Raw genomic sequence first — 12,084 nt, 5'->3', positions numbered from 1 at the left:
AAAACCTAAAAAACAGGGTTATCTCTAAAGCTATTTTCAAGATTACAATAAAGACCAATTTTCATTTGTGTCTATATTTTTCATTGTTTAATTTTTAAAATTTGAAAGTACTTTTCAGCGAAAGTTTAGTCATCTCTACTTAAAAAAACAAAAACAAACCAGAAATAAATAAAAATTAAACAAACAGACCCAGAGGCCTAATGATTTTATTTTGATAGCAGAAGGAATCACTAGAAGTGATCAAAAATTTCCTTTTTAAAAAAATAATATTAAGGGGGTGGCTGGTTAGCTCAGTTGCTTAGAGCACTGTGCTCTTAACAACAAGGTTGCCTGTTCGATCCCTACATGCGCCACTGTGAGCTGCACCCTCCACAACTAGATTGAAACAACTACTTGACTTGGAGCTGATGGGTCCTGGAAAAACACACTTAAATAAATAAAAATAGTTTAAAAGGAATAATATTAAGAAGATCTAATGGTGGGATGTTCTTATGCTTATAAATCACGTCGATTTGAACTGAGGCTCACAAACCTTATCCAGAGCTGCCTGGACCACTGCTTCACTTTCAGTGTCCAAGGCTGATGTGGCCTCATCCAGCAGAAGGATCTTGGGATTGCGAACCAGGGCCCGAGCGATGGCGATTCTCTGTTTCTGTCCACCACTCAGCTGGGCCCCTCTCTCTCCAACCAGGGTGTCAAATTTCTACAACACAGAAAATACATGAGGATTTAGCAAAAGAACACACTATCTCAGATCCCACTTTAAGATGGGAAGGGACCCCTCAACACCACCAGTCCCACAGGCAATACAGTCTAGTTCCTTAAAATTTAGCAATAACCAACCCTACTTTTTAAAACCATGACCACGACTAGTTGATGCTGCTAGAGCTTCAAAATCTGAAATAATCTTGATTTCCCTCTTCCAATTTAGTTTCCTATCTTCTTATGCATTAGGACATGATTCTATTCTTTGAACCTTTAGCAAAACAAAGATCAAGAAGGACTGATGTTCATTGCAGCTTTATTTACCTTGGCCAAGACATGGAAACCCAAGTGTCCTTCGACAGATGATTGGATAAAGAAATTGTGGTATATATACACAGTGGAATACTATTCTGCCGTAAGAAAAGATGAAATAGTGCCATTTGCGACAACATGGATGGATCTTGAGATTATAATGCTATGTGAAATAAGTCAGACAGAAAAAGTCGAGAACCATGATTTCACTGACATGTGGTATATAAAACTGAAAACAACAAAGGGACAAGACAAACAAATGAAGAAACAAAATCTCATAGACACAGACAATAGTTTAGTGGTTACCAGAGGGTAGCAGGGGAGGGGGGTGGTAGATGAGGGTAAAGGGGATCAAATATATGGTGATGGAAGGAGAACTGATTCTGGGTGGTGAACACACAATGTGATATATGGATGATGTAATACAGAATTGTACACCTGAAACCTATGTAACTTCATTAACCATTGTTACCCCAATAAACTTTAATTAAAAAAAAAAAAAGAAGGACTTACATCAGGCAGTTTCATGATAAAGTCATAGGCGTTGGCTTCCTTCACAGCTTTCTCAATCTCATCCATGGTGACATTTTCACGGCCGTACCGAATGTTTTCGGCTATTGTGGTGGCAAACAATACAGGTTCCTGACTTACCACACCGATAATTTCCCGCAGATACCTGACATTTATGGTTCGGATGTCCTGTCCATCAATACTGACCTGAAATAAAAAGAAGGTGTGAATTTCATACATTGCAAAGTGGTAATGTGTTATCTGCGATGGTGCTGCTAATCGTTGCAGCATTTAGCTCAGCAGGAGCCATCTCACCATGCCCTCGGTAGGGTCATAGAGCCTCTGAATGAGCTGGACTGTTGTGCTTTTCCCGCAGCCGCTGTTCCCAACCAGAGCCACCGTCTGCCCGCTCTGAACCGTCAGGTTGAGACCCGTCAAGATCTATCAAGACGAATGAAAAATGAACTTAAAGGCAATACACAGATACCAGGACCATGAACTGACAGTTGAATTCATAACTAGATTTAAATACAGATATTTTGTTTACAATCTCTAAAGGAAAGCATGAGAATCTCTTTATCCAATACATTGCTGAATCATTGATTAATCATTTATTACTGTACCTGAACTTCTTTTCGAGATGGGTAACTGAAGTGAACATTTGTGAATTCCAAATTTCCCTTAATATTTTCTGGTTTGTGCCCATGCTTCGAATAGCTGTCAATGTGTGGCTTCTAAACAGAATAAAATTTCAGAAGATTACTAGGTTACAATAACTACTGTTAGTGACATTTGTGGAGAGTTGGATCAAGTGATAAAAAAATCTGCTTTTAACTGGAAAAACTTTTAGACAGATGGATAAATAGCCATCCCAGACTTACATTATCAATTATCTTGAAGATTTCGTAAGCTGCTCCTCTTGCATTTGCAAACGTTTCAATGCTTGGAGATGCTTGTCCAACACTAAAAGCCCCAATTAATACAGAAAAAAAGACCTGAGGAATGTAAAGGAAAAACCATCAAGTTCTTAAGATAGCATTTATTACATTTTTTTCATATTTCTTTCTTTTTCTAACACAACTAATTAAATTTTAAAATGGCAAGGCAACATATGAATGAATACTGGGTGTCAAAAATATTTAAAAATTTAAAAAGTTTCAGTACCTTTCAATTTAGAATGCAGAATTGGTCTTACTTGCTCAGTGAAACAATGGTATAAGTTCTATAAGACCGGAATATTAGAATATTCTAATATTTCTTGAATGGCCAAGAATTTTGGTTTAGGTCATTAGGAAAAGATAGCGGAAACAAACCCTAGGAGATTCAGGAAGTCCAGGTCTGAATTTTGGGTTAAGCACTAACTGGCTACATATCTTCAGGCAATTCTAGAGTCTCTGGGCTTCAATTTCTTTGTTAGCAAAAATAAGGCAAGATTCTATCTGTTTTCCATACCTGGAAACCTTAGAGTTGGTGAATCAAATGAAACAGTATTTATGAAAATATTTTGTAAATTATAAAGTACACACACCTAAGACATTGTCTTTATTAGGTGAAGTCTTTTTCCCTCCACCAAACTGTGTTCTCTTTGAGGTCAGATAAACAGGCTTTTGTTTTTTTCATTTTGTCCAAATCAGTTTCTTATTAGTAAAGACTGGACTTTGCTTCTCATCAGGGTTAAAGAGAATTAATGTCAGTATTCATTTCTTAGTAAATCACACAGGGATTATATTACCCAGTAATTTACGTAGAAGGCATTTAGCTAAGTGATTATACATGCATTTTCTCAATTAGTCCTTACAAGAATACTGTCGTTTCCATTTGGTAATGGAGGCTTGAAATGTGTAGATGGCTGCCCCAAATCATATAGCTAAAAGTTGCACAGCTGGAACTTGAACCAAGTTGGCCCAATAGCAAATCCCACGCTCTTACTCACTCTTCTGGATGCTTCCAATTTGTAAGGCAGACCTGGGTTCAGTGAATACTGGATTTGAAACTGCTTACCTACATCACAGTTAAGTAGAATACTCCTCTTCTCACAACCTAGGTTCACCAGCATCACTATCTTAATGAAAGCTTTTTTGGTAAAAACCATTCTTAACTAAATAGCCCCACACATTTTGGATGAAGCAACAGTTTGAAAAAAACAAGAGACTCAAATATATTACACTCACGTTACAAATCTGTTTCCTCAGAAAGGGAACTATTTTAAGGGATTCAACAAAATACACTCCATCATTAACTTGAGGTTGGCCTATGAAAAAGGAACTGAGGGATACTTCTAACAATATGTATTTTATTAGATCAAGATGCAGATGGAGCTTGGTTGTGTATTATTTCACTGTCTTTAAATAAAAAAGGATGACATCAAATGGCAAGCCTTCTACACTTGTACAACAGTCTATAAGGCAGAGACTCTCTGAATAGAATATTCTTTTAGGAAGAGTAACAATTTATACTTCCATAAATTGGCAAGGTGGACTAGCTGTCATTCAAAAGACTTGGAAAAGAAGTTAACCTGTGTACTTTGCCATTTGTTGTTATGAACAGTAAATCAGAAAATAAAAATGAAGTGCTTAGCATAGAGTCTGGCAAAAAGAAATAGTCTCAACAAATGAAAGTTCATGCTATAAAGATTGGTGATGTTAATATCATTTAGGCTACAGGATATACTATGCAAGGGGGATCTACAAAAAAGACAAAACTGGTTGTTGAATCTAATTTCCTTTCTATTTTTTAACCTATTCATGTTCTCTTTGTGTTATTAAATCGTTCTTCAAAATATATTCTTTAACAGTCAAGCCAACACCACTCAATTTCATCGGCATTTCCAACAGTGATTATTTTCTTAATATAACATCACTTACAGTGAGTACTTGTCCAATAGAATATTCTCCTGAGAGGACCAAGGAGGTCCCATACCAAAATGCCAGAGCATATGATGCATAGATCAGTAGGAAAGCAGCACCCATAGAAATGTTGGCTGTAATAGCTTTCTTTATTCCAATTCTTTTAGCTTCTTCTAAATTTTTGTTGTACCTGGGAGAAGTAACACAAATTAGCACATAAACTCATAAGTCTTATGAAATGGGTCAATATAACATGATGCTTAATGAGAACTTAAAAATGTGACCAGCCCTATGGTAGGTGTTTTACACATATTTTCTCCTTTTGTCTATACATTGAACTTATGATGTTAGCACTGTTTTCATCCCTTCTTATAGAAGGGGAAACTGAGGCTTATAGAAATTAAGTAATTTGTGGGGAAGTCTTCTAAAAGCCCCTTCTCTGGCCTCAACAATAGTGAAATAAGTAGAGTAATATTTAGCAAACTTCCAGAACTGGCATTGTTTCATACACAAAATAGAAGCTATGAACACTTGTGTTTCCCTTTAAAATATTCATGCCTTTTAAATTTATTAATAAAATGAAGCTATAATGCTACAAAGGGCTCAACATAGTTTAAGTCCTTTAAATCTCTGGATATTATGGAAGCTTTGGAGACAGTTTGCTTCCCATTCTGCATCCCTGCATCCCTGGAAGGACCAACTGAGAAAATACATGTGGGCAAAAGAGGTAAGAAATAAAATGGAGACACTATGGTCAAGCTGCTAAATGATTAAAATCAAGTAGTCTAAGGCATGAGGACATGGTTCTATTCTTGCTTTAACTAGCCTGGGAACTCAAATTTTTGAACTGTCCAGCTCAGTGTCAATGCCCAGATATTTATTTACCTATAAATAACACTGACTATCCACTAAAGGACTCAGGATAAGACCAGATTTCCAGGCACCCATCCCTCACACCACCTGGCATCCATCATCCAGACTGCCTGCCATCTGGCTGCTAACTGTTCTGGACTAATCTTGTGGCAAAGAATGCAGGATTGATTATTCTCAAGGATGTGAGTTTTATTATAAGAATTCTCAACTTTTCTTTCTTCTTCGGAACACTTCTGGGTTTTGCCTAGCTCTGTTTCCAGTTTGCAAACTCTAAGACCCTTGAATAAATCTTTGTCATTTATTTCTAGCACAGCCTCCAGACTCTTCTGAGTTTAACACATGTGTGAGAGCATTTTGAGAGCTGTGAATTGCTAAGAAATACTTTTTACATTTAAATAACTATAGAATTTATCTCATTTCCATAGACACTTATTTTAAAAATCACTGACCTGAAAAAATTATTTGGGTTAAAAATATGTAACAATCCCTCATTACACATCAGTGTCCCCATCCATAGTCTTTCTGCACACTGTCTACATCCTATTCCCTCTCTCAGTCTTTCCCAGCTTTAGTCATGTCATGGCTGTTAAGTGCTGGAAGAAGGGGCACTAGCCTGGTGGTTTGGGCCACCCAAACCCCCCTGGCTCCTTCAAGTACTGAGAAAATAAAAATCTCAGCACATCTAGAACACTGTAACCTGTTCATAGCACAAAGGTCTGCACTATATTAACCAAACTTGAAGAATACCCATTAAAACTTTTTATAGCAAATACAGCAAATATCAGGTCAATAATTTTACAAATAAACATCTATAGAAATAAGATAAATTATACAGTTTATTTAAATGTAAAAAGTATTACATAGCAATTCAAATCACACAAAAGAGGGCAAAGGCAAGTAAGCAAACAACAACAACAACAAAAAACAATGTTGGAGTCCATGACAGATTTTTCTCTCTCCAGTTCAAACGACTTAAAGTTCACTCCCAAACGTTAACTCAAGTACTTTTTAAACCCTCAGAGAGTAGTTTATTTCTGATGTCAAAGTTAAAGGAGATGGTGTCCTCCTTTAAAGTTACTATACTAGTAACTTTACCTTCATTTGAAAGGGACACAGTAGGCTATTCTGCTTAAGAAGAGAGACATGAGGGGCAGCCGGTTAGCTCAGCTGGTTAGAGCACAGTTCTCATAACACCAAGATTACGGGTTAGATTCCCACGTGGGCCAGTGAGCCCTCCACAACTAGACTAAAAATAAAGACTTGACTTGGAGCTAATGGGTCCTGGAAAAACACACTATTCCCCAATAAATTAAATAAATAAATGGGGTTATTTTTGTTTTTGTTTTTTTTTAAAGAAGAGAGAATGAGGTAAGAAAATAGGGCCCAGATTTTTTTAAAAAAGAAGGATCTTTGCAAATATACAATCAATATAATATTATTAGAGAAATATCCTCTGAATCACAGCTCTCTGCAGAACTTAGCACAGGAAATTATATTAATTTTCTTTGGAAGCTTTGTTCCATTAGTATGTACAGCAGAGTTCAAGCCCTGCTCAGATTATGAGCATGCTTTCATGACTTATTTTTAACTAGCTACTTAACCAGTTATGAAAGTATGCCAAATGAATTTACATGACCCCCCATGCTCACTAAAGATCAAATTTAAACAGAACTTTAGAGTAATAAAATAGTAACATATTATTAGAGTTTCTTCCACCAAAAATGTCAATCCCCAACTTGCCAGTTATAATCTTTGAACAAAATAACTATTTTTGAGAAATGTGTTTCAATAGTTGACATATATATCTCCCACTTTATAAACTGATCTGAGGTGAACTATTAGGCATAAATTATACATGATTACATTTAAGGAACTTGAACAATTATGACTCACACCCTGCTATTTCCTTTGTTTCATTTCTTGCTTACCGAGACTAATGTAGAAATCATTTCACTGTTCAGTTGTTGCCCCATGAAGCCAGAGGAAACATTTGCACAGGAAGATGCAACAACAAGGAAGGAAATCATTCAGATACCAGAAAAGATAAATGAAGAAAAGAAGGGGATAAGGAGGGAGGAAACATAAACAATACTCCTTTTATATATATATTTTTTAGTGTTTCAGTAAAAATGTCACAATACCAAAGCAGCTGTTAAAATCATCCATTCATTAAAAGCATTAATATGAATATGGTAATTAAAGGTGTTCCTAAAATGGACTAAAGTTACATAACAAAAACACTAATATTGGACTGGCCTGGTGGCTCAGGTGGTTGGAGCACCGTGATCCTAATGCCAAGGTCGCCAGTTCAATTCCCACATGGGCCAGTGAGCTGCGCACAATGGCTCTCCCTGGAGCTGGACTGCCATGAGCAGCTAGAGGTCAGCATGGGCTACTGTGTGCTGCCATGAGTGGCCGGAGGCCAGAGTGAGTGTCCAGCAGCCATCGTGAGCAGCCAGTGAGAGGTGCCCTGAGCTGCTGTGAGCGGCCCACTCAAGACCAGCAACCGACTGCCTCAGCCGGGGGGAGCGCAAGGCTCATAATACCAGCATGGGCCAGGGAGCTGTGTCCTACAACTAGACTGAGAAATAACGGCTTGAACTGGAGTGGGGGGGGAAGGGAGGCGGAAGAAAGGGGGGAAAAACAAACAAACAAACAAAAAACCCTGATATTTAGAAAATATTGTTCTTCATAAATATTATAAAAATATTTATCAGTGATACAATAGCCACTTACTCTTATAAGCAAGGAACAATTTTGGTCTAGCAAATAGAAATCAATTCTAATAGGTAGACATTTGCAAGACACACACAAGAGAGAAAAAAATTTTAGTTAAGGAGAATAAAACTATTCTATACTATTGAATTAAATTCATTTTAAATTCTGGTTAAATTTCCATTTTAAGAAAGCCAGCTTCCTCTTGCACCTGCTAATTTGAAGAGAAAGACTGAACCCTTAGTTACTTTTCTATTTGGAAGCAGAGAAAGAAAGGGGATGAACTAGAAAGAAAATTTAAGAATTATAATTGTCTCAAAATAATTTTACCAATTCTACTTCAAAATTATATACCAAATCTATGTACTTGTCACCCCTCTCCTGCCTGCAGTCTAGATCACACCACCGTAAGCTGCCTCACCTGGACCCTACAGCAGCCTTCCCACTGGTCTCCCTGCCTCTACTCTTTAGCTGCTCTCATCCATTCAGACCAATTACCGACAGAAAAATTATCTTGAAACAGAATGTGGACACTCATCCCCTTGTTTAAGTCCCTCAACAGCTTCCCTGTGCCCTTGGAATAAAATCCTAACTCCTCACCATGGCTTACAATTTCCCATGTTTTGGCCTCCATACACCTTCAACGGTCTCTCTTTACCTCAATCCCCCCTCACTCCACTGAGCTCCAGTCACACAGCCTTCTGTTTCCTAGAACATACCAAAGTCTTTGCCACCTCAAGAAATCTGGAAGACTCTTCTATCTTTACTCCCACCCTCAAGGCCATTTCTCATCCCTCAAGTCTCAGCCTGGATGAAACCTCCTGACAGATGCCTTCCCTGACCACCGCATTTAAAGTAAATTTGCCCTCCTCATCTTCATCAGCACACGCTGATTCTTTCTTTAGCACCCTTTTTAAATCTATCATTTAATTCACTTCTTTGATACTTTCTTTCTTATCTTCCTTTTTACTTTTCTCCCTTCCTTCCTTTCCTTTTTTTCTACCTTACTATTTTTGACTGAGGATCACACCATTCACTACTGAAAAACAAAGCCTAGAACAGTGCTTGGCATGTGGTAGGTAGACATTGGATAAATTTGTTGAATGAATGAACTTTCAAGAAATGGCTAAGCTGATAAGAGAGCCTTAGGCCATCAAGTTGCAATCCTAAATTGACTCTTAATCTCCAGGCGAAAACTGTATTAAAATTGTAATACTTAATATATACGATAACAAAAGATGAATATAAGTCACGTTTGACTTCTGCAGTTACACACTGCTATTGTAATTCAATTCAACTCCAAAAAGTAATACATAGATAACATCTCTTAAAATGTGTATACATTTTTATTTGGCATCCCTGGTGTGTGTGTGTGTGTGTGTGTGTGTGTGTGTGTGTGTGTGTGTAGAAAATTTGTGGTTGTCTGTACCCTTCCTCTGCCCCTAGAGAGAAGGGATTTACTTGATTGGATGTTTGCCTGGCCATTAAAAAAAACTTCTCATTTTAGTAATCAGACATATTTTAAGCCAAAACCATAGCAAAAAATCAAGATGGTGTTTTCCTTTGGCCTACGGCACTTCATCAACAAAAGTCATTCTCAGATGAATCTTTATGCAGGTGAAATATATCATATGAACAAAAAACAGTACTCCACACACACGTACAGTTTAAAGAATAATTATATAGTGAATACTCATGTAACCACACTGAAGTCAAGAAACAAAACACTGCCAGAACCTCAGAAACCCCTTGCCATATGTCCCAGGCCTGTGCCACAAGTCTTCATCTCCTGAAGAGGTAACCATCATTCTGACATAAAAATTCCCTTCTTTTCCTTATAGCTTTACAAAGCAATGTATGACTTCCCAAGAAATATAGTTTAGTTTTTCCTATTTTCAAAAATATATATATTCATAACATATTATATCACATGTTATTTTAAGTAATAAAGTCTATTGCTGCTCAGAAATCAGTGGATCTGATGAATGTTATAAATTTCAATGAATGACCATCTACACTCTCAGAAATCTAATAAAAGGGAATAGTTGCAAGGAAAATGTTAAATAACATACAGTAAAAAAAACCAAACAACAAAACTGAGCTTTTCTACAAATGTGCTTTATCTTCCAAATTATGGAGTATAACTCAACTGATTAGGGACCTGGGCAAGAGCGGAAATGAATCACAGATTAACATGCCCCCATAGATCTTACACAGAATACTCATTCAATCTTAGAGAATCAAGGATGGTATATGAATTGTATCTCATAAATAAATAAGAATTAACTTGATGGAAACAATTATCGTCAGGGATATAAAATATGTTTTAGCCCTAAGAAGCTATTTTTATGTCACTACCCACCCAGGAAACTCTGGAAATTTATTTAAATTAGCAAATATAAGAAGAATACAACTATAGAATTACAACTTCTCCCTAAAATTAGCTATACTGTAATATACATTCATGAAGCTATTTAAGGAAACATATATATTGGAGAATACTCTTCTAAACAATACTATCAATCTGAAGGGCATGTAAGATAACATAGACTTTAACGTTTCTATCAATTTAAAAAAAGAGACTCAAACCTTTCAAGTTCTTTCTTTTGTCCTCCAAATGCAATCACAGTTCGAATCGCTGCTAAGACCTCTTCAGCTACTGCTCCAGCTTTTGCATATGCTAAGAGTTCTTTATCAGTAAATGAAGATAGAACCTGTTTAAAAACGCAATTTCAGATCATGTAAGTTTTTCAACAAGCTAATTTTATACTTTGTAAAATAAAAACATATACACAAATGCTGCTTGTACGTTAACATATGTATTGAACAAAATCTGTCTTTCACTTGTCTTCAGCCATGATGTTCTAATGTTTAGTATATATATTCCCTGTAAGCCGCTTCAAATTCTTTTTGGACTGAGATGGCATAAAATAAATTCAATTAAAAATTTTGTTTTCTCACTGAATGCTTCATGGATCCTCATCTAAATAAAGAAAACTGAGACTTTTGGGAGATCTTAAATTACACAAAAGAAGGTATATACTATAGTCATAAACAAATTTAGAAAAAAGGCATTATAATACATCAAGAAAATACGGTGTGTGCTCAACACAGCAATTGCAAATTGTACTCTCGTTCAGAAGTGTCAAGGTGGGAGGCCAGAAGAATGCTGGGGACCAAGCACTGTGAGGTGACAGAACTAAGCTAAGGTGTCACGTGCCAGGGGAAGGAGGTGCTCCTGAGCAAAATACATGCAGCCACCAGGGAGGTCTTTGTTTTGTGGATGCTCTTTGATCCTTTTGTTTGATTTCTGAGCATTTAATCTGCGGAAGGAACAGTACTGGGCACTTTATATACACAGGATCTCACTTATTCTTCTCAATTGCACATTGAAGTAGGTACTATTTCCCCCAGTTTTTACATGAGGAAATGGAATGATGAGCAGGTTACATGATTTGTGAGTTAAGTGAAATATGGACATACCACTGTTTGTTTAGCTCTTCAGTTGTTGAAATATGGCTTGCTGTTGTTGGATAGACCTTTTCAACCATTATTTTTTTCTAATACTCCCTTAGTCCCACTCTCTTTCTCCTCTTCTTTTGGGACTCCAACGGTAACAAATGTTCTTGTCTTTTGGCCTTTTTGTAATTGTCTTTTGGATTTTTTTGTTATTGTCCCAGAGTTTCCTGAGGCTCTTTTCATTTTCTGTTTCTGAGTGGGTGAATTCTGTTGTTCTATCTCCAGGTACACTGATCCTATCCTATCATCTCCACTCACTGAGATACAGCTCACCCATCATGACTTTTATTTCTGCTGCTGTGTCTTTCAGTTCTTTAATTTCATTTTTCTCTTTTTTCATAACTTATATTTTATTGCTGATATTTTCTATTCTTTTTGTTTGTTTGTTTCAAGAGGATTTGCAATTGCTTAGTGAAGCATTTTTATGATAGCTGTTTTAAAATTCATGTCAAATCATTCCAGCGTCTGATTTATCTCAATGTTGGTGCAGGTTAATTGGTTTTTTTTCTCATTCATATTGTGGTTCTTGGTGTGACAAGTAATTTTTTATTGTATCCTGGACTTTTTATCTATTATGTTAGGAGACTCTGGGTCCTATTTAAAC

General features: G+C 36.6%; 1 protein-coding gene across 2 annotated transcripts in view; it reads right to left on the bottom strand.

Annotated features, from left to right (window-relative positions):
* ABCB1 (ATP binding cassette subfamily B member 1) overlaps window positions 1-12,084 on the bottom strand; it is an 83,955-nt gene that overhangs the window by 38,035 nt on the left and 33,836 nt on the right. For both annotated transcript variants that reach the window (XM_033088401.1, XM_033088402.1), the window contains 7 exons: window positions 10,551-10,675; window positions 4,392-4,563; window positions 2,409-2,522; window positions 2,151-2,261; window positions 1,843-1,968; window positions 1,531-1,734; window positions 533-703 (listed from right to left, as the gene is read on the bottom strand). In XM_033088401.1, the coding sequence (XP_032944292.1) occupies window positions 533-703; window positions 1,531-1,734; window positions 1,843-1,968; window positions 2,151-2,261; window positions 2,409-2,522; window positions 4,392-4,563; window positions 10,551-10,675 (1,023 nt within the window). The remainder of the gene's footprint in view (window positions 1-532; window positions 704-1,530; window positions 1,735-1,842; window positions 1,969-2,150; window positions 2,262-2,408; window positions 2,523-4,391; window positions 4,564-10,550; window positions 10,676-12,084) is intronic.

Source organism: Rhinolophus ferrumequinum, chromosome 20 (assembly GCF_004115265.2).
Source record: "Rhinolophus ferrumequinum isolate MPI-CBG mRhiFer1 chromosome 20, mRhiFer1_v1.p, whole genome shotgun sequence".
Lineage (NCBI taxonomy): Eukaryota > Metazoa > Chordata > Mammalia > Chiroptera > Rhinolophidae > Rhinolophus > Rhinolophus ferrumequinum.
This window is presented reverse-complemented; position numbering and strand designations above follow the sequence as displayed.